Source organism: Miniopterus schreibersii (genome assembly GCF_964146895.1).
Source record: "Miniopterus schreibersii genome assembly, chromosome: X".
In the NCBI taxonomy this organism is placed as follows: Eukaryota; Metazoa; Chordata; class Mammalia; order Chiroptera; family Miniopteridae; genus Miniopterus; species Miniopterus schreibersii.
In genome coordinates this window covers 75,015,825-75,035,649 of record NC_138104.1, presented here as the reverse complement: position 1 = coordinate 75,035,649, position 19,825 = coordinate 75,015,825, and the positions used below count along the sequence as shown (strand labels likewise).

Sequence of the window (19,825 nt, the reverse complement as noted above, 5' to 3'; positions counted from 1 at the left end):
TCAATGGGGAAGAAAAAGGGACATCTGTAATACTTTCAACAATAAATGTAATTTTTTTAAAAAAGCAAGCACACAAAATTAATTAATTAATTAAAAGAGCCCAGCCGGGCGTGGCTCAGCAGTTGAGCATCAACCTAGGATCCAGGAGATCGGGGTTCAATTCCCGGTCAGGGCACATGCCCGGGTTGTGGGCTGCAGCCGATCAATGACTCTGTCATCATTGATGTTTCTATCTCTCTCTCTCCCCCTCTTTTCCTCTCTCTGAAATCAATAAAGATATATTTTTTAAATTTAATTAAAAGATATAGATACATATCAAAGTAAGCAGTTTGTAGCTGCATAAATATCCAATAAGTCCATAGTAATATTCAAAATAAAGCAATTATCAGAATTACAATAGAATGAATTTTAAAATTCAATATAATACTCACCTTGGGGACAAAAAAACTTTAAATTTAAAAAGCATTTACAATGATGAATGATTAAAGCAGATTCTTACTTAGCAATGCACAAAAATCTCCTTCATGTCACTGGGTTGTGCCACCACATCATTAGTTAATCTTTAAACTTCTACTGACTTTCCTATATTCTCTCCAACATATTCCCTGACAAAAAAGCAGGCTGAACTAGTCAAAAAAATAAATAAATAAATAAGTGGAAAATCCAGGGCTAGCTAAGCCTGCCTGCAGGAGTCAAACCAGAAATCCAAGGACCATCCCCAAGAAACCTGCTTGCACTGGAAAAATCCAAGATGGCACCTGAAACCCCATCTTCCCAAGCCAGCATTTGAGGAACTTTTCTTCATTAGCATACTAAAAATCATGCCCAGGGGTGGAGATTTAACGTTAAAATGAGACATTCGATGTATAGCTAGATATGTTCCAAACATATTTGGGAACTGCAAATGCTCCCTTGGAAATCCAAGAACTCTCCACTTGTTACCAACTGCTTCTGCACTAGGGGCTGGCCCTACCCCTGCAAGGTCCAGGACCTTTCGAGTGTCAGGCGACCTCCAGGTCTTTGACTTGCCCAGGAAAAATTTCAAGGAAGAATTGAAGTGAGAACAAAGCAAGTTTTATTCAGGTAGAAAAAAGGAAAAAGGCCAGGGTGCGGGCACCATTGTAAAAGAAGCAAAAAGTATGCATCCAAGTGGACAGAGGCCAACTGGCAAATGAGGTGCTCTGTGGTCAGTTAGTTCTTGGGATTTTGTTTCCACGAGGAGGAATTGTCTCCAAGCTTTGTGGTGCCAAATTCTGACTCCGCCTTCTGGTTGGGAGGAGGCCTTGTTGTGGTTACTTACATGACCAACACAGGATTTTCCAACCTTTAACTTTCCCTTTGATCATGCCCAGAGGTGGGGGCTCTGGTGAGATGAAATGGGCTCCTACTTCCTCACTCCACTTGTCAGGATCTTTCCGGAACTTCTTTTTTTTTTTTTTAATTTTACTTTTGTTTAAAATATTACAGATGTCCCTTTTTCTCCCCAATGACCCATTCCACCCCGTCTCTTCCCCCTCCCCAGTCCCTCTCCCCACCATTGTCCATGTCCTTGGGTTGTGCATATATGCATATAAATTCTTTGGTTACTCTCTCCCCCTCCACCCACCCACCCTCCTCCATCCCTCTGACATTCATCAGTCTCATCTATGCTTCCATGTCATTGAATCTATTCTGTTCATCAGTTTATTAAGTTCTTTAGATTCCACGTATAAGCGAGATCATGTGATATTTGTCTTTCTCTGCCTGGCTTATTTCACTTAACATAATATTCTCCAGGTCCATCCATACTGTCCCAAAGGGTACGAGATTCTTCTTTACAGCTGTGTAGTATTCCATGGTGTAAATGTCCCACAGCTTTTTTATCCCCTCATCTACTGATGGGCACTTGGTCTGTTTCCAGATCTTAGCTATTGTAAACTGTGCTGCTATGAACATCGGGGTACATATATTCTTTCTGATGAATGTTTCAGGATTCTTAGGATACATTTCTAGGAGTGGAATCACTGGGTCAAACGGCAGCTCCATTTCTAATTTTTTGACCCGGAACTTCTTTCTCTCCTGCCTCACATTCTTCTTTAGGAATCCCAACCCCTGAATCCCTCCTACCACACACCCCCGAGACCATTTAATACTTTCCTGATTTCCCAGAATCAAGGAGAATGAATCATTAGGCATTCAGTTATCTTTCTCCATTCCTTGGCCAAGGAATAAAGTTTCTGACTTGCTTTGCCCAATACTGTCTCATCCTATCAATGTGAGCAACACCCAGCAGGATGACCACTATTAGGGATGAGGTGCTTTTTGTTGTAATTGCCTAGCCCAGAGGACGAAGGGAGGGCTAGGGAAGGAATGCCTAGTTACTAGCTAGCCCAACTGAACTTTTTCTATGAGCTTTTCAACCCCACGATGCCTTAATGCAACCATGCCACCTCAGACTGGCACTGGGCCAGTCCTCCCACTTTTCTACTCTGTGGTGTTTACAGGACAGTTAATGAGCCTTCCAAAAAATATGAGGAGGGAAAAAGACACAATTAGAAAGCCCTACCTCAGTTTACCCTCCATCTGTGGCCTCTGACCTTTTCCCACTCTAAGCCATCTCATCCCCCAATGGAGACCAAACAATCAAGAGTTTTATTGCTAACTCAGCTGGCGTAGCTCAGTGATTGAATGCCGACCTATGATCCAGAAAATCGCAGTTAGATTCCTGGTCAGGGCACATGCCCAGGTTGTGGGCTCGATCCTCTGTAGGGGGCTTGCAGGAGGCAGCTGATCAATGCCTCTCTCATCATTGATGTTTCTATCTCTCCCTCCCTGTCCTTTCTTTTCTCTGAAATCAATAAAAACTTTTTTTTTTAATATATCTTTATTGATTTCAGAGAGAGGAAAGGATAGGGAGAGAGATAGAAACATCAATGATGAGAGAGTCATTGATCGAGCCCACAACCCGGGCATGTGCCCTGACTGGGAATCGAATCCCGATCGCCTGGATCCTAGGTGGATGCTCAACCGCTGAGCCACACCTGGCCGGGCAAGACATATTTTTTTTAAAAAAAGAGTTTTGTTGCTAGAAGCAGTCCTGAAATCCGAATACCTCCTCACCTCTTCTGTGGCACTTGCAGGATTGGGTTTAGGGAAGGAAGCTAACAACTATAGTTGGTTAACCATCTTCATCTAAAACCAGCTATTACTTTACATTTTAATATTAGACATTTTAAGTCATTACTAACAACAATAACAAATATATATAGCACTTATCCTGTGACAGGTGTTAATCTAAGTGCTTTACATATATTAACTCATTTAATTATCATAGCAATCCAGTGAGTTAGATACCCTAGTTATCCTGGGTTTACTTGAGTAGACAGAGGCACAGAAAGGTTATGTGACTTAAAAAAGGTCACATAGGTACTAAGTTGAGAAGCCAAAATTTGAACCCATAAAGCCTGACTTTAGAGTTTGCACTCTAAAAGGCTGGTGTTCTTAACTATTCTACAATTCTACCATTAATTAGAATCTATATCCATCTCTTAAAAACAAGAACTCTTTTCTTTCCTGTCCCTCCCCTCATCTCCAATGTTTATATTACCTGGAATTTTAGTTCAAGATTGTAATTTTAAATCTAAAATCAAAAATTTTTTTTGTTAATCCTCACCCAAGAATATTTTCCCCATTGATTTTTGTTTTTTAGAGAGTGGAAAGGAGGGAAGGAGTGGGGGGAAGGAGGGAGAGAGAGAGAAAGAAACATCAATGTGAGAGACACATATCGATTGGTTGCCTCCCACATGCACCCCAAACAGGGCCAGGGATCAAACCTGCAACCCGGGTACATGTCTTTGACAGGAAATGGAACCCTCGACCCTTTAGTGCTTGGACTGATGCTCTAACCACTGAGTCACACTGGCCAAGGCTCAAAACTTAGACTTTTCAATAAATTTTACTATTTTTCCCCTCACCATTGCTTATTGGAACTCCCTCCTTTCTCCTAAGTTCATTTTTTTTCTACTTGCTGGATGACATACTCTAATAATCTTTTCAGAAAGGGTATGTGTGTGATGAATTTTCAGAAATATTTTTCTCTCATATGGATTCTCTTGGCTGGATATAGACATCTAGGTTCAAAGTTACTTCTCATCATCTCTTTGAAGCACTTCATTGTATTCTTTCCTCTTTTCTCTCTGGGACCTTGCAGAATCTTCTCCTTATCCTTTAGTATTTTATCTTAAACCTAAAAATTTTATTTCTTGGATGTGCATGTGTGTATTGATCATGCTCAGAACTCAGTGACTCTTTTCAATTTGAAGATTCAAGTCTTTCTTCACATAATTTTCAATTGTCAGATTATTCTTTTGATTTTTTTCCAATCAATTAGCAATGTGCAACCATTCTTAGTTCAGGGGCCAAAACTAGGCAGTGGGCTGAATTTGGCCTGTGGGCCATAGTTTGCCCATTCTTGTGCTAGAACATCAATTCCAGGGATAATTGTCTACTTAATTCAGTGCTGTATCCCCAGAATACTAGAACAGTGCCTGGCACCTAGTAGGCTCTCAATAGATGTTTCTGAAGTGAGGAAGTGAGTGAAACAATGAGCTGGGTAGCAAGTTACTGAAGGAGTGGGGAAGTGAGCAAACATATGAGAGCCAGCTTAGTACTACTCTCAGGGCCTCAGTTTACCCCTGTCTGAACCTAAGCAGGCTCCACCAAGAAGTCTTAGAAGAAAATCAGAAGGCTGAGGCCAGAGTTGCAATTCAGGATCTTTATTCTTCTCTTTTAACTTGAGGGTAATTCTGCCAGGAGGAGGCAGAAAGGACTGGGCTGGGCAGGGGTTCCCCAAGGGCCTGGCCTCCTGACCATGATTCAAGCTCAGCATCCCTGGGGAGGACAGTGAGTGGACCACTCTGCAGCCTCTGCAATCCCCTACCTCCAATAGCCATGTTAATGGGAAACAGCCACCTTCACACACCAGGCAGGAGGGACCTGGGAGAGTGCCCCATCTTCCTCCATACACACAGGCACATGCATGCAGGAGTCTAGCTGAAGCAGGGCATGGTCAGTGTCCAGATACACGGCTCTGGCCTGTGGCCCACTTGATAAACATGAAGCCTAGACTGATTGCCATGAAGAGGATCCCCAAGACACCAAAACACAGAGCCTATGGACAAGAGGGAGAGAAAGTGAGACTGGATGTGTCACCACAATGGAGCTCCTTCTGAGAATGTTCTTCAAGGCCCTCCAGAGAGTCCCCATTCATTTCTGACCCTACTTTGTGCTCCCTCTCTTTCCTTAAAACCAGCCCATTCCTGTGAATCTTCCTTCCATCTTCCTAGAACCCTTTAGGGAGTACTCTCCTCCATCCTCCTTGAAAGTTCTCCTGACTCTCTTCTAATAGTGCACCTTCCATCTGGAGAATGCTCCCTCTATGCCAGTCCCTTACTGAGTGTCTCCTCTGTCTTCCCAGACCCTGCCAGTGCTCTCCTTGCTCAGCCCCTCCTTAAGACAATCTCCTTCATTCTTTCAGACTAACCACCTCTCTTCCTGGATGCACCCTCTTCCCCCAGGCCCCTCTCGAAAATGTTCCTTCTATCTCTAGCCATCTTGGAGTGCTCCCTCCTCAGAACATCTACCCTTTCACAGCCCTCCCCTGGAAATCTCACCTGGATCTTGGGCCAGGAGGAGAGGGACTCCACCTCAGAGGGTACAATACGGAGGTAGAAGATACTAGGAAGGATGAAGATGAGGCTGGGGGCTGAGGTGGACCCTGGAGGACAATCAGGAGGAATGGGAGTCAATGTAAGTTTGAGGTACAAGGCCCATATTAGATGGGGACTGGGGTTGAGGTACTGACCGATAACCCCAAAGATATCCCGGATGGTTGGCACATAGATGACAAGAACATTGACCAAGACAAGCAGGATCAGGGCTATGGCCACATGCCGTGGCCAGCTGAAGGCTTTGCTTGGGAATAGCAGCTGCTGCAAGGCCCGGCGAATCTGTAGCCAGAATAGGGTGGGGCACAAGTCAGGGTGCAAATGCTGCCTCCCCCTCCTTGAGGTCATCTGTCTTTGCCTCCATCCTCTCTGAGATTCCTGATTTCACTTCCATCTGACTATCTCCACCCTATCTGACCATCCATCTTTGCCTCCAACTTCTGAATGAGCATCCCCCTCCCTTCTGACAATCCATGCCTTCTCCTTCTGTCTGATTGTCCATCTATGCCTCTACACACTGTCTGAAATCTTCACCTCCTCCTCTACCTTACTATCTCTGTCTCCCCCTATCTGACCACCCACTTGCCTTTCCATCCTGTCTGAGATCCCTGCTTCTTTCCATCTGACTAACTCTCTCTCCCTCCTCTATCTAGTCATTCCACCTCCCCATATGAGAGCTTTGTCCCTCCTATATCTTACTACTTCTACCTCCATCCTTTTTCTGTCCATCCCTGTTTCTTCATTCTGATTGTCCATCTATGTCTCTACCCTCTGTCTGACCATTCTTGCTTCCCTCTTCTGTCTAGCCAGACATCTGTGCCTCCTCCTTCCAACTACTACCCCTGTCCTCCTGACTCTCTCCATCCTGCTATCTATTTTTGCCTTCTCTGTCCATCTGACAACTCTGCCTTCCCTGTCTGTCCACCTCTGCCTCCTTCATCCATCCATTCATCCATTCCTATCTCCAACATCCATCCAAACATCTATGCTTATGCCTTCTACACATTCATCCATGCCCCACTGCTCCATGCCCCCCCTTTGCTCCCACGCACAGGGAACAGCACAACTGGCACAGTGAGAGTCACCGCGAGCAGCACCGCCAGGCGCACACAAAGGATGAGCAGGTCCTTCTGGCTGTACATTTGTAGCATCTCCGCCTCCACGCTGCCTGGAACATGGAACACAGGATGCTGGATGTGGCAGGAGAACCGGGACCAGTGTCCTAGACACACACACACACACACACACACACACACACACACACACACACACAAAATCTCCATGCATGATGTATACCATCTCTTTGGAAACTGATGGGTCCAAAGGCATGGAGGGAAAGTACTCAGGCTTCTGCCCCAGCAGTCTTCCCAGTCCCCACCCTAGCTTCCACGAAACCCTGGCTCCAGCTTCACTCACTATAGAAGGTGAGGTATCCAAAGGTGGCTGTAAGCCCATACATGCAGAACATGGCACCGATGGACACGTTGGCCACAGCCTGCATTCTGCGCTTGGAAGGCCTAAGGTATAGAGGTCATGGGATTGTAATGCCCATACCCCTGGACTTGGTCGAGGCCCCTCAAAACCACCCTCCACCTTCCAGGGTCCCCTCCTCCCAGAGCTGACATTCAGCTGGTACTCAGTGGGATTCCCATTTTGGCCTCCCCTGTGTAATTAGCCAAGCCTCCCCTCTCTGTCCACCCATATCTCACCCCATATGACCATCTTTACCCATCTCCTCTGTCTGACCATCTCTGCCTCTCCCTTCCATCTGACTATCCATACCTAATTATCACACATTCCCCCATCATATCATCCCTGACCCTCCTTTGTCCATTCATACCCCTATCCATCTGACCATACTCATCCATCATTGCCACCCCCTCCATCTGATTATCTCTGCTGCCCCACTCTGTCCATTTGCACCTGTACTGGATATTAAAAGAGTAAAATACTTAAGCCCCAATCAGTAAACAGTCACTTCCCTATATCTCCCAAGGCCTCCTGGCCATGTCAAACCCCTCCCTTGCCACAATCTACAATCAGCAATCAAGTGACAGTCCCAGAACTGCTGTAGGGATTGTCAGACATTATGACTATAACCCCACCTGTTGGTTTATCACACATGCCCACTTGCCTGTCCACTCACCGGCAGAGCTCCGTGTAGATGGGCAGCACCTCAGGGTGGCAGACAAAGGCAAAAGCCATAATGGGCACTGAGTAGAATATCTGGGGGAATGACCCAAGTACACGAGATTAGAGCCTACAGGGTCCCATCCCCTCATTTCCATCCCCCTGGCCCCACCACTGTTCTCCATATCAGATACTTGGAAGCCCCAATGTCCACTACATGGCTCCAGAGGGCCTGAGTGTGGTGAAAACCCTATCAGCCTGCACATCCACCTGTGAGTCCACTGTGAACATCTGAGCCTCACAGCTTCTGTTGAGCCCCAGTGGGCTCTTACTCTCTGCTGCTGTATCATTGCGGCCCACAGGACAGTCAAGCTGGAACTTCTTATAGATGACCTGAAGGAGGGAGGGTGGGGAAGTGAGCTTACAGGGAAGGCTGTGTTCCAACACCTCAAATTCTCTCCCCACTTTTTCAAGTCCTTCTGTCAGACTCACCGAAATGAGGAAAAACAGCATGCAGGTCAGAGAAAGACCACTGGTATACCCCAGGTAGCCTGCAAGGGGCAGTAACACAGAGACTCAGAAATCCAGGGACCACCCCTACAGCAAATATTAAACCCCCAGTCTGGCCTTCAAGACCCTCTCACCACAATTATGCCACACCTTTGCATAAGCTTTACTTCTTCCTGGACCAGCCTCCCCTCCAGAGCAAACTCCTATTCATCTGTTAAAACCCACATCAAAAAAGCTTTCCCCTGGTGTTCAACAGCCCTTGAAAATGGGGATTCTCTCAATCTGGCTCCCCTTCTCTAAGCCCACTATCCAATGGCTAACACAAGAAGCCTCTTACCCAAGTGTCTCATGAGGGCCAGTGGCAGGATAATTAACACACTGACAATGATGATGAGGAGGTTTCCATTCAAGAACCAGCTCCTAGGGAGACAGACAAATATAGTGACTAGCTGCCTGCCAAAAAAAAACCTGTCAGGCAGACACTCATAGAAGGCAGCTAGACAGACAGATTTCTGCCCATAACCAGGACTGATGAGCTAACACCTCAACTGTGAGAAGTCATTCAGGTGGTTACAGTGATAGCACAACAAGATTGAAAGAAACAGCCAGACTGATTATCAGACTATCAGCCAGACACTGTCAGAGGGATATATCTGAGAACACATGCACAGTTAGACAAAACTGTGCTGTCAGACTCACAAGTGAACACACAACCAGATGGGTAAACAACACCCCAAGTCAGTCAGACTAACATAGTCCAACACAAGGTGCCAGCCACAGAGTGAGCCATTACCCTTGTGTCTGACAGGTAGAAGAACAGTCTGATGATCTGGCTAGCAGGTAACGATGCAGAGTCAGACAAAAAGTCAGAAACGCACATGTGTGGTTGTTTGAACAGCTCAAGGTTTGTTGAACACCTGAAAGTAGCTGGGCCAATTTGGCCACATGGCCAAAGAGAAATAGAGACCATATGAATCAGCCAGCTGGCCACACAATGGGAACCAAGCTCAAAGAAAGAGTGGGATCTATACAGATATTGGAGGGAGGTGGTGAGGCAAGACAGTTAATAGACTCAGCTGAACAACTGCTCATTTGTTCAAAAGAATTTTATTGAGTGCCTACTATGTTCCATCTCATACACACAGTTACACAGATATAAACCAACAAAGCATCACTGGCCATATATACAATGGGAGCTACTTATAATAATTAGACACAGCTAGGCATATAGACTGCCAGCCACCTGGATGGTTTCAGAATCAAACCGAAAAATCTAACAAGATACACAGAGTCAACCATCATATACAAATAACTGAATAGATTCAGCCAGCAGATGGATCCAGAATAAAAAATGCAGTCATCTGGATGCATACTCATAACAACAATACAGAGGACATATATAGTCATAGTTGAGGTTCACATACACACACACAGCCATAGAGAATTTGCCAGAAAAATGGTCACTAAATTAAACAGAGATGGAGTTTACTGGCACATACAGTTGGAACAAATCACATATACATAGTTGGCACCACAGTACACAGCACAAACATACATACACACCTTTGGAGTCAATGGACACACACTTACAGCAAGACAGATTCAGCCAACCTGATGGACCCAGAATCAAACAGAATCTGAGTAAACAAATGTCAAACACACATGGTTGGGATCATAGTATACAGGACACACATTGCTGTAGTCGGCAATCACACAGCTGGCCAGAGAACCTGCCAGTACAACAGTCACAGAAGCCAAACCCACAGGCAGAGTTTAGATCTACTGGAGAGTATTCGCATGATCAGCATGAGAGTACACTGGACATAGAGATTCAGCCACCAGACAGTATCAACCATAACAACAGTCACAGAAATCAACACATAGTCTACTATACTCCTGTAGTCAGAGCAACAGTCACACATACTGCTGGCATCACAATACACAGAAATCACAGTCTGACCAAAGTGGCCTGCCCAATAGTCTCAAAGTAGAATACTTGGGACACAGAGTTGAAGATAGCAGCCAGACCTGACAGGCAGAGTTAGTGGCCTGTGAACCAGAGCCAAGGGGTGTTGCTCACTCACCTCTCAGGGTCCATGTACAGGAAGGCACCAATAACCAGGGGGAGTTCGGATTTGATGATGAACAGGTAACTGGACATGGCTGGTGTGGGTGGGGGAAGGTATAAGCAAGAGGATTCCCCTTGTCCCCCTGCCCCATTTTCCCCAGCCCAGCCTGAGGAAGCCCACCTCACCCCACCCTCTTCCCCCAAGCTGATCCCCCACCTCCCAGAGTCCTCACCCCCAACATTGTGCAGACAGATGACCGCAGCGACCACTACCTTCCCCACAGGCCCCAGCGCCCTCTGTCCCAGCTGCTCATAGGCTCGGATGCCTGTGGGGGTGAGGGACAGGAAGGAACAGCTGTGGTCCAGGAATCCAGGCCAGGGGAGAGTTTGGGGTGCCAGAGGGTCTGGGAGCTGGGGAGTTGGGGTTTGGAGTAATTGAGTCTGATTGACGGGGGCTGGGGTGAGAGTTAAGTAGTTAGGATTCGGCTTAGGGGTGGAATCTGGGAAGTGGGATCTCTGGCCAGGAACTGTGGCCAAGGAGAAAGTTGGAAGTGGGCTGGAAATGGGTAGTGGGTGTCTTGGGAGCACATCACGTATACACAGTCTGAGACCACATACACATGGTCTGAGACCATGATGGGAGTGAAGTCTGAGATCTGGGGCAGAGGAAGCTTGGAAGCTGGGGTCTGAGAACTGGGGGTCTCAGGGTTGTACAGCTGGTTTTCATGGTTGAAGAGGTGGCTAGAGACTGAAAGGAGGGGTTAGAGATGGAGTGGAGTGGTCTGGGGATGGGGAAAGGTCTGAACAATGGAACTTATGGCTGGGCTGAGGGTTGGGGATTGGGAATTGGGGATCTAGGAGCCCAGATGAGGTCTGAGGGCCATTGCACAGTCTGGGATCTGGAGTCCAGGGAGTTAAGTGTGGGGCCTGGGGGCCTGGGTCTGAGATCTGGGGTCAGGGTGGTATGTCCAGAGTCTGGGGTTTGGGTTGAAGTCTGGGGTATCAGGTCAGGGGAGTGGGTCAGTGGTCTGGATTGAGCTCTGGGGCTCACCTACAACACCAGCACAGGTCAGCAGAAGATGGATGGAGTATGAAGACAGAAGAGCAATGCACAGCAGCAGGACCCTGTGGCAGATGGTACAATTCATACTTGGCCCCAAGGCCTCCCGCCTGCCCCAAAACATACCTGCCCTCCCCAGACCACCTAGGACTCACAAGAAGAAGAGGACCCCTGTGTGGGCCATGGCATAGGCCAGCCCCAGGATGCCGCTGCCCATGATGGCGTTGCTGAGGTTGAACACTGACATTCCAAATGATGTCTTCCCCTCGAACTGTGGGTAAGGGGCAAAATCCAGGAACACATGGGGAGGGAGTCCAGGTAAAGAGACCAGCTCTAGGGCTTGGGAAAGACTAGAGAGGAAGTGACTGGGACAAGAAGAAGCCCAGGAAGGGCCATAGGAGAAACTAAGAAGTTAGGAAGGAAAAGGAGTTGAAGATGGGAAGAAACTGGGAAAAGGAGAGCCAGGAAGGGAAAAACTAGGAGAAAGTTTCGAGGGGAGCATCTATAAGTGGAGAGGAACAGGAGAGGGTAGAGCAGCTACCAAAGGAAAACAGCTGGGGAGGGGAGTAGCTGGAGATAAGGAGTAGCTAGGGCAGTAAATAACTAGGCCATGGAACAGCTAGGGAGTAGTAGTAGCCGTAGCCCCAAAGAGGGAAGAGGGAAGAGTAGGGGAGGAGATGAACTAGGCAAGGTGCAGCTGGGACAGATCCTGTAGGGTCACTCACATCCATGAACTGGGCTGGCTTCCTCCCAGGAGCAGGATTATGGCTGGGCAGGAAGCCCTCTCGTTCCTGCCTGTAGCTGGAGAGGGCAGAGAAATTAGGGCTGATGAGAAGGTAATCCTGACCCTCCAACCTCAATCCTTTGGGCCCTGACTCACCCCACAGCACCCGCAGGTAGGGCTCCATTTATCTTTGGATCCTGCAGTTCCATCCTGTGGGCAGAGAAATGGGTGGGAGTCAGAGATGGATCAGGGAGGCTACAAAGTGGTAGAGCTAGGTGGAGGGGGAGGGGTTCAGATAGAGACAGACAGGTAGAGAAACAGAAACAGAGATGAGGTGAAGGGAACAGGAACAGGGGGAGGACAGAGACAGGGAAATAAATGGAGAGAATCAGAGATAAGAGTGAGAGACTGAGGTGGGAAATATCAGGGGGATTGCCTTATAAAGTATATGATTGTTTAACCACTATGCTGTACACCTGAAACTAACACAAAATAATATTGAATGTAAACTATAATTGAAAAATAAAATTCAAAAAAAGAATGAGAAGCTGAGAGAGGAAGAGATGAAAGTGAGAAAAGGGCATCAGAGAAGGAGAGACGCCAACAGACAGACATAAATAGGGGAAGAGGCAGAGAGAGATAAACCAACCCCACAACAGCTGAGATGGCCATCTGGAGCCACAACTGCCTCTCCTCCCAGACCTCGGACTCACTCTGTCTTCTTTTTTAAAAATATATATATATATATATATCTTTATTGATTCATAGAGAGGAAGGGAGAGGGAGAGTTGAAACATAAGTGATGAGAGAGTCATCATTGATCAAGCTGCCTCCTGCATGCCCCCCACTGGGGAATCAAGCCCACAACCCGGGCATGTGCCCTGACCGTGTATGAGACCGTGATCTCCTGGATCCTAGGTCAATGCTCAACCGCTGAGCCATGCCCAGCTGGGCACTGTCTTCTTGCTGTCAGTCTCTTTCCTTCCCAGGTCTCCCTAGCACACACACACACACACACACACCAATTCTCTTCACCTTCACCGCCTGTCCAGGTCTCCGCTCAGGACAAGTGTTGGCTGGCTGCCCCACCTCTCATAATGCCCCATACCCCCCTCCTTCCTGCCTAGGCCCCAAGCCTGGGCCCCAAGCGGAGCCCAGGCTGATGCAACCTGTCCACCAGGCAGGGGGTGGGGACTGGATTGGAGACCCCAGCCCCCGACGCTGAAAACTCTCTGCCATAACTCTGAATACCCTCACTAGAGGCCAGAGACAATTCCCCAACTGAGCCCCCTTCCAGGAACAGAAGTGACTCAGGAAACCCCTCTTAATCCCCCTTTTAGGGACCAGAGGCATTTTCTAGGTCCCCTGTCAAGTCTTAAACACTCTTCTGGCAGAAGTAACTGTAGAGACACTTCCAGAGTTGAGATCCTTCCTGGGCTTGGGGTGTCTCAGGAATCTGGCCTGAGCCCTAATCCCCCCTCCTGAGGAGGAGCTGTCTCTGAGACCTTCATCAGAAGCCCCCTCCAGGACCTGATGTGTTTCTGGAGTGTGGGGTGTCTCTGTGATCCCCAGGTCAGTCTACAGTCCCTGTCTTCTGGATGGAATGTCTCTGAAGAAACCGTCAGCCCTGAGCTCACTTCTGGCAAATGCGGTATCCCAGAAACCCCCATTCTAGGCCCCCATCATTGCTAAAACTACCTCCAGGAGACCCCTGCCCCAAGCCCTGAGTTCCTTTCCTGGGAAGGGGAGGGCTCTCGTGGAGCCCCATCCTCAGCCGTAGGCACCCTCTGAGAACTCTACCCACTCCCGAATTTACTTCTTGGGAACAAGGTACCAAAGGACTTCCCTTACCATTCAATTCCCCACTAATGCTAAAAAGGTCTCCAGGGAACCCCTGAGCCCCCTCCCGGAACCCCTACTCGTGCCTTGGGGTCTCCAAAGCTCCCCACCCTAGCCAGCGCCCCCTCCTCACCTCCTTGCTCCTGTCAGCTCCAGAAGCGGCAGGACTCAGACTAGGGCTGGGGGACGCCGCAGCCGCGGGGCTCCCGCTCACTGGGTAGTGCCGCGTCTCCGCTCAGTGGCCAATCAGCGCCTAGGCGCTTGCTCTGTGGCTAATCAGCACAGCTGGCGCTCCATCTGGCCCGCGAGTTTTAATTTTGTTTCCCTCTTTGTGGTTCTGAACCCAGGAAGTAGTGGGGAGAGGCGGGCGGCCCCTCATCTGGACCCACATGGAGGGAGACTGAGGTGTGTGGGGGTCTTGGACAGAAAGATTGAGGGGGCAGATCCACACCCAGAGAAAGGGCCAGGCAGGCGGAGAGAACTGACTCAGGAATCAGCCACACAGTGGGATGGATGAATGGAGGGAAAAGATGCAGAGAGGAGAGACAGAGATAGTTGGAGAAACAGCCACAAATAGAGACAGGCAGGCACAAGGACAGACAACAGAGAGGACAGAAAGATAGGGTGTGGGAGAGTGGTAGACTGGCAAAGAGGCATTCATGGGGAGAAAGAGACTACAGACAGACTCAGAAACAAACAGGAGGTAGGCCCATGCAAGCACCTGGAGGAAGGAACAGGCAGTCAGGCCCAGTAATAAACAGGAGACACAACAGGCAGATAGGTGGGCACAGCCAAACACATCTCCAAACAGAGGTTTGGGAACAGACGCACCAGCCCAGAGAGACAAGGGGATACAGGGAGTCATGGAGGCAGAGAAACACCTGGAGGGACAGATAACAACAGGCAGAGAAAGTCAGATTCAGGCAGAGGGGGAGACAGGGTGGATGGACAGACCTGGGAACAGCAGTGGGAAAAATGCAGGGATAGACAGACACACCCAGGCCACTATAAGCTAACCTCAGACAGACAACCAAGAGAGGACCCTAGATCTTGGAGGTCCCCAGAGAGAGGCAGGGAAGGCATTTGTGGTTGGATGGGGAGTGTAGACACACAGTCTGCAAACTAGGCATGCCCTGAAGTCCTGGACCCAGGCCAGGCACTGGGTGGAGTCTGTTCATACCCTAACTGAGAAGCTCTACTGTCTGTCTGCCTGTCTTGTATGGGAGTCCGTCTGTTCACTCCCATCCAGGCATGTGACAGGCATGTCTGTCCAAAGCAAGGCATGTGTCTCCTGCAGGGAGTCAGTTGGGGTAGACTTGGGGTCCTGGCCCAACTCTACTGGGCTGCTTGAGGCCCTGGTGGACAAAAGGCCTCTGTCTGGGCCCCTCCATCCGTGTGCCCACCTCCCACAGCGAGCACGGAATTCCAGGAAAGGCCAAGGGCCAGCTGGGGTTCAAAACTAGCCTAGATGCTCCCACCCCAACTGCAGTTGGAGGCGGGCAAGGGATGGGACATTTACTTCCCCACAGCAGTAGAAAGACTCCCCCACACTCAGGGATAATAGCTCCATAAAGGGCTCAGAGATGGAGGCAGACTTGCCATCACTCACAGAGATACAAACTTGCATGCAGACCCACAGCCACACACACAAAATATATGCTGATAAATATGAATAAACACAGACTGCACACATAGAGCCCAGATCATGGAAGTCACACACTCACAGCCACACAGAGTGACTTGGTCTTATGGACATCATCACCCACAGCCTCAGACCACACCCAGAAAGCAGAGAGTAGCACAGGGATAGGCTCACACCGAGCCACTATAGGTTCATGGACATTGTCTCCCACAGATTCACAGCCACACACAAAGTGCACAGACAAATCTGGTTTCACACAGCCAACAACATCATACACAGGCCCAGTGTCTCCCATACACTTCCAGGTTCAGAGGGCCCTGGAGGCCAAAGTCCAGATTCAGGCTCTATAATGACACCTCTGTGCATATGAACTCATGTGTGAATTTGTGACCACATCCAGCTCTCATCACAGAGAGAAGTACTCAGAGTAGACATGATTGTACAGACAGAGAAGCCTTAGCCACAGACATGCACACAACTGCCTTCAAGCACACAGCTATTGACAAATCAAATCAGAGAAGAAACACGTGGGGAACACATAGACGTACAACCAGGAAAACCAGAATGTAGAGAGTACTCTTCCTATTGTTACAAAAAGGAAATCCAGAAAATACACCTAAAGCTGCATAAAGAAGAAACAAGGGAACCAGATAGTACTCGTACAGTGGCACCAAAAGAAACACCCATAGGGCCCTGGTCAGGTATCTGTTGGTTAGAGTGTTGTCCTGATACACCAAGGTTGTGGGTTCGATCTCCAGTAAGGGCACATTCAAGAGTCAACCAGTGGCCCAGTCGAAATGCCTCTGTGATTGAGTGTCGACCCACAAACCAGAAGGTCACACAGCTCGGTTCCCAGTCAGGGCACATGCCTGGGTTGTGGGCTCAATCCCCAGTAGGGGACATGCAAGAGGCAGCCAACCAATGACTCTCTCATCATTGATGTTTCTATCTCTCTCTCCCTCTCCATTCCTCTCTCTGAAACCAATAAAAACATATTTTTTTTAAAAAGAAAAGAAAATGCACATTATTGAGCCCCACCTCCTAAATCAGAATCTGAGCATAAGGTACAGATATCTGTATTTAAAACAAAAAGAATCATGCCCTACCCAGTTTGGCTTGATGGTTAGAGCATTGGCCTGCGGACTGAAGGGTTCTGGGTTCTATTCCAGCCAAGGGCACGTACCTGGCTTGCAGGTTCTATCTTCAGCCCCATTTGGGGCATGTGTGTGCGAAAACCAATCGGTGTGTCTCTCTCACATCGATGTTTCTCTCCCTTTCTCTCTCTCTCCCTCCCTCCCTTCCACTCTCTCTGAAAAGCAATGGAAAAAATATCCTTGAGTGAGGATTTTTTTTAAAAAGAATCAACCAATGAATGCATAAATAAATGGAACAACAAATCAATGCTTCTCCTTCCCTCTCTAAAATAAAAATCAATAAATAAAAAAGAGAACAACCTAAAAAAAGAAACACCCATAGAGTACACATACCTACAGCCAGCCACTCACTGAGGAAACAGAAGGAGACAGAAGCACAGTGGCAGAGAAGAAACACACACATATGTAAGAGACACACACACACAGGAGAGACAAATAAACACACTAATCACCCACAAGCATTACAAAGGAGACACATAAACATTCAAGAAACACACACACACATACACACAGCCCCATATAGATGAACTGCCAAAGCAGACAGTACCAACACACACATAGGTGCCAAAAAGGAAACACACAAATTGAACAGGCAGTCATAGACACAAGATACAACCGGGTGATATAACCACACAAGTTACATAGGAAGACACATGTGAAGCTCACATATATATGTTTGTGGCTGAGAATATGTACAGGAGATGAGATGCTTTTGGGGTATTTACACACACACACACACACACACACCCCTGTCTATCCTGGCCTACTCTGATGTCTCTCTCTTCTGATACCCCTCCTCCCCCCAGAGCCATTACACATCTGTGCTATAAGCAGGCCAGGGAAAGAGTCACTTGTCAGCAAAGGCCTTTGCCCAGATGGCTAAGGGGGTGGGGAGCTGAGCTAGACAGCTGTCTAGATTTCAAGAGAAGTCTGAAGTGTCCTGCCCAAAGAACTAGTGTACCTTGAACAAAAGAACACATACCCCCATCTACCACCTCCCTTCAGCAGCTTCCTGCTCTAATCACTCCCCTCCCCTCCCAGGATCTTCCAGGCCCTCCAACATTGCCCAGTACAGGGCCACCAGACACACAGCAGGTGTTCAATAAATGCCACTTAAGTGTCATATTATCATTATTATTTTGTTTATTTCTGCCAAGTGAACTCTTCTAGGAGCAGGACTAACCTTTATCCAGCTCTATACCCCATAGCTCAGCTAAGTGGCAAGGCACTGCAAATAACAGGTGCTCAACATATGCTGGTAGAAGGGAAAACAAAGGGAAAGTGAAATCTGCCTGCAGAGGGAAGCCTGCTTAGAAAGGAGCAGATGTGCCCAGCCGGTGTTGCTCAATGGTTGAGCATCAACCCATGAACCTGGAGATCACAGTTTGATTCCTGGTCAGTGCACATGCCTGGTTATGGACTCCAACCCCAGTATAGGGTATGCAGGAGGCAGCCGATGATTTTCTTTCATCATTGATGCTTCTATCTCTCTCTCCCTCTCCCTTCCTCTCATTGAAACCAATAAAAACATTTTTTTAAAAAGAACAGATGTTTTTAAACTTGACCTAAGTATTGAGGCTGTGTCAGGGATAAGAATACTTTATTAGTTCATCACAGTAGGGCCCTTTCTCAGGGTCATTTAAGGGTTTTGTTGGTTCAAGAAAGCAGATCCTTGGGTGACATTTGGAATTCCTACTGAGTCTCTTAAAAGTCAGTTTGGGTTCTTGTCAGTTCTTGCAAGCAGATCCCTGCTTTTCATTAAAACAAGTCACTCCTCAGCAGCCTTCAGGGGTGGAGGGGGCAGCAGAGCAAAGCAGTTAACAGAGCGAGCTTTCCCAGCTCTGCCACCTTCTAGCTGTGTGACCAGGAGCAACTTCTGAAACCTGACAGTTTCAGCTTCCCCCAGGGCATGATAATGCCTGGGGCCATTGGTAAGGTTGAATGAATACAGGTAAATCACTTAGAACAATGCTTAACAGCACAGTAATTGCTCAATAACATATTTGTGAAAGGAATTAATGAATTCTACTCCCGCTGTAAAAGCAGCCCCTCACTGGCTGCATTTAGGATTCTAATCTCCCCTTTCAAGCAGGCTCCCCACTGAGTAACTCTTTGGTCCCTCAAAGCAGTCCCAGGGTAGCAAGACTTTTAAGTCAGTGTCTAGCCCCTACACCTAGACCACCTGTGTCTTTCCCTTGAGTGGTGAGATGCTCTCCAGTACAGAGCTGACCTGGCAGCTTCCTCTCTTTGACCTCTTCAGGAGGCCATGGAGAGGACACCTTTACACTCAGTGGGTGTTAGGTGGGAGCTGCAGGCTGACACCCTCCTTCAGGAAGAGCCTGGGGAGTTCAGAGGCTGGTTCCTGTCCTCCTATCCCTTGGCCCTGCTGGAGGAAGCAAGTTTCTTTGCAAAAATTTAAACATCCTCTCTGTGAGAGGCAAGAAAACAGGATGTGGGAAACATCCCACAGGGTGAACATGGAACCCCAATGGCCGGCACCCCCTCCTCTCAGTGGAGCAGTGGCTGGTGGCTGGAACCCTTGCTTTCTCACACTTGCTCACTTCTGCAGGCAGCCTTGTTCCCATGACCACCATAAGGCTCTTGAGCTCCCCTGACAAGTTCTTCCTTCCTCCCTGGTTCTCAGGGGCTCCAGGAGGTGTCTCTCCATGTCTCTGTGTATGCCTGCCATCTGTCTACACGTCCCAGGTTCCACATAAATGCATAACACACCACTGAGGGGAAAATGAAGGAAAAAAGTAACAAAAGGGTGGATTCAGCAAACATGCTACCCAACAACCACTGTGTGCCAGACCCTATTGTAGGTGCCCACAAGGCAGCAGTGAACAAGACAGAACAGAAATCCCTGTCTAGTGAAGTTCACATTTCTTAGGAATGATGATCCAATAGTTCAGTTCTTTGTTCCCACTTCAGGGTCTTTGCACTTGATGTTCCCTCTGCCTGGAATGCTCTTCCTCCAAATTTTGGTAGGGTGC

The 19,825-nt window shown here is 48.0% G+C and overlaps 1 protein-coding gene across 1 annotated transcript; it reads right to left on the bottom strand.

The window, feature by feature from the left end:
• Positions 1-4,734: 4,734 nt before the first annotated feature.
• Positions 4,735-14,273, bottom strand: SLC38A5 (solute carrier family 38 member 5). The gene is made up of 16 exons (XM_081124816.1): positions 14,170-14,273; positions 12,354-12,407; positions 12,199-12,274; positions 11,629-11,744; positions 11,465-11,538; positions 10,647-10,739; positions 10,430-10,508; positions 8,683-8,765; positions 8,328-8,386; positions 8,106-8,228; positions 7,852-7,931; positions 7,122-7,222; positions 6,758-6,873; positions 5,843-5,987; positions 5,652-5,755; positions 4,735-5,149 (listed from the first exon to the last, which is right to left on the bottom strand). The coding sequence occupies exons 2-16, from the start codon at positions 12,404-12,406 to the stop codon at positions 5,048-5,050; spliced, it is 1,404 nt and encodes a 467-aa protein (XP_080980942.1). The 5' UTR covers position 12,407; positions 14,170-14,273; the 3' UTR covers positions 4,735-5,047.
• Positions 14,274-19,825: the final 5,552 nt, after the last annotated feature.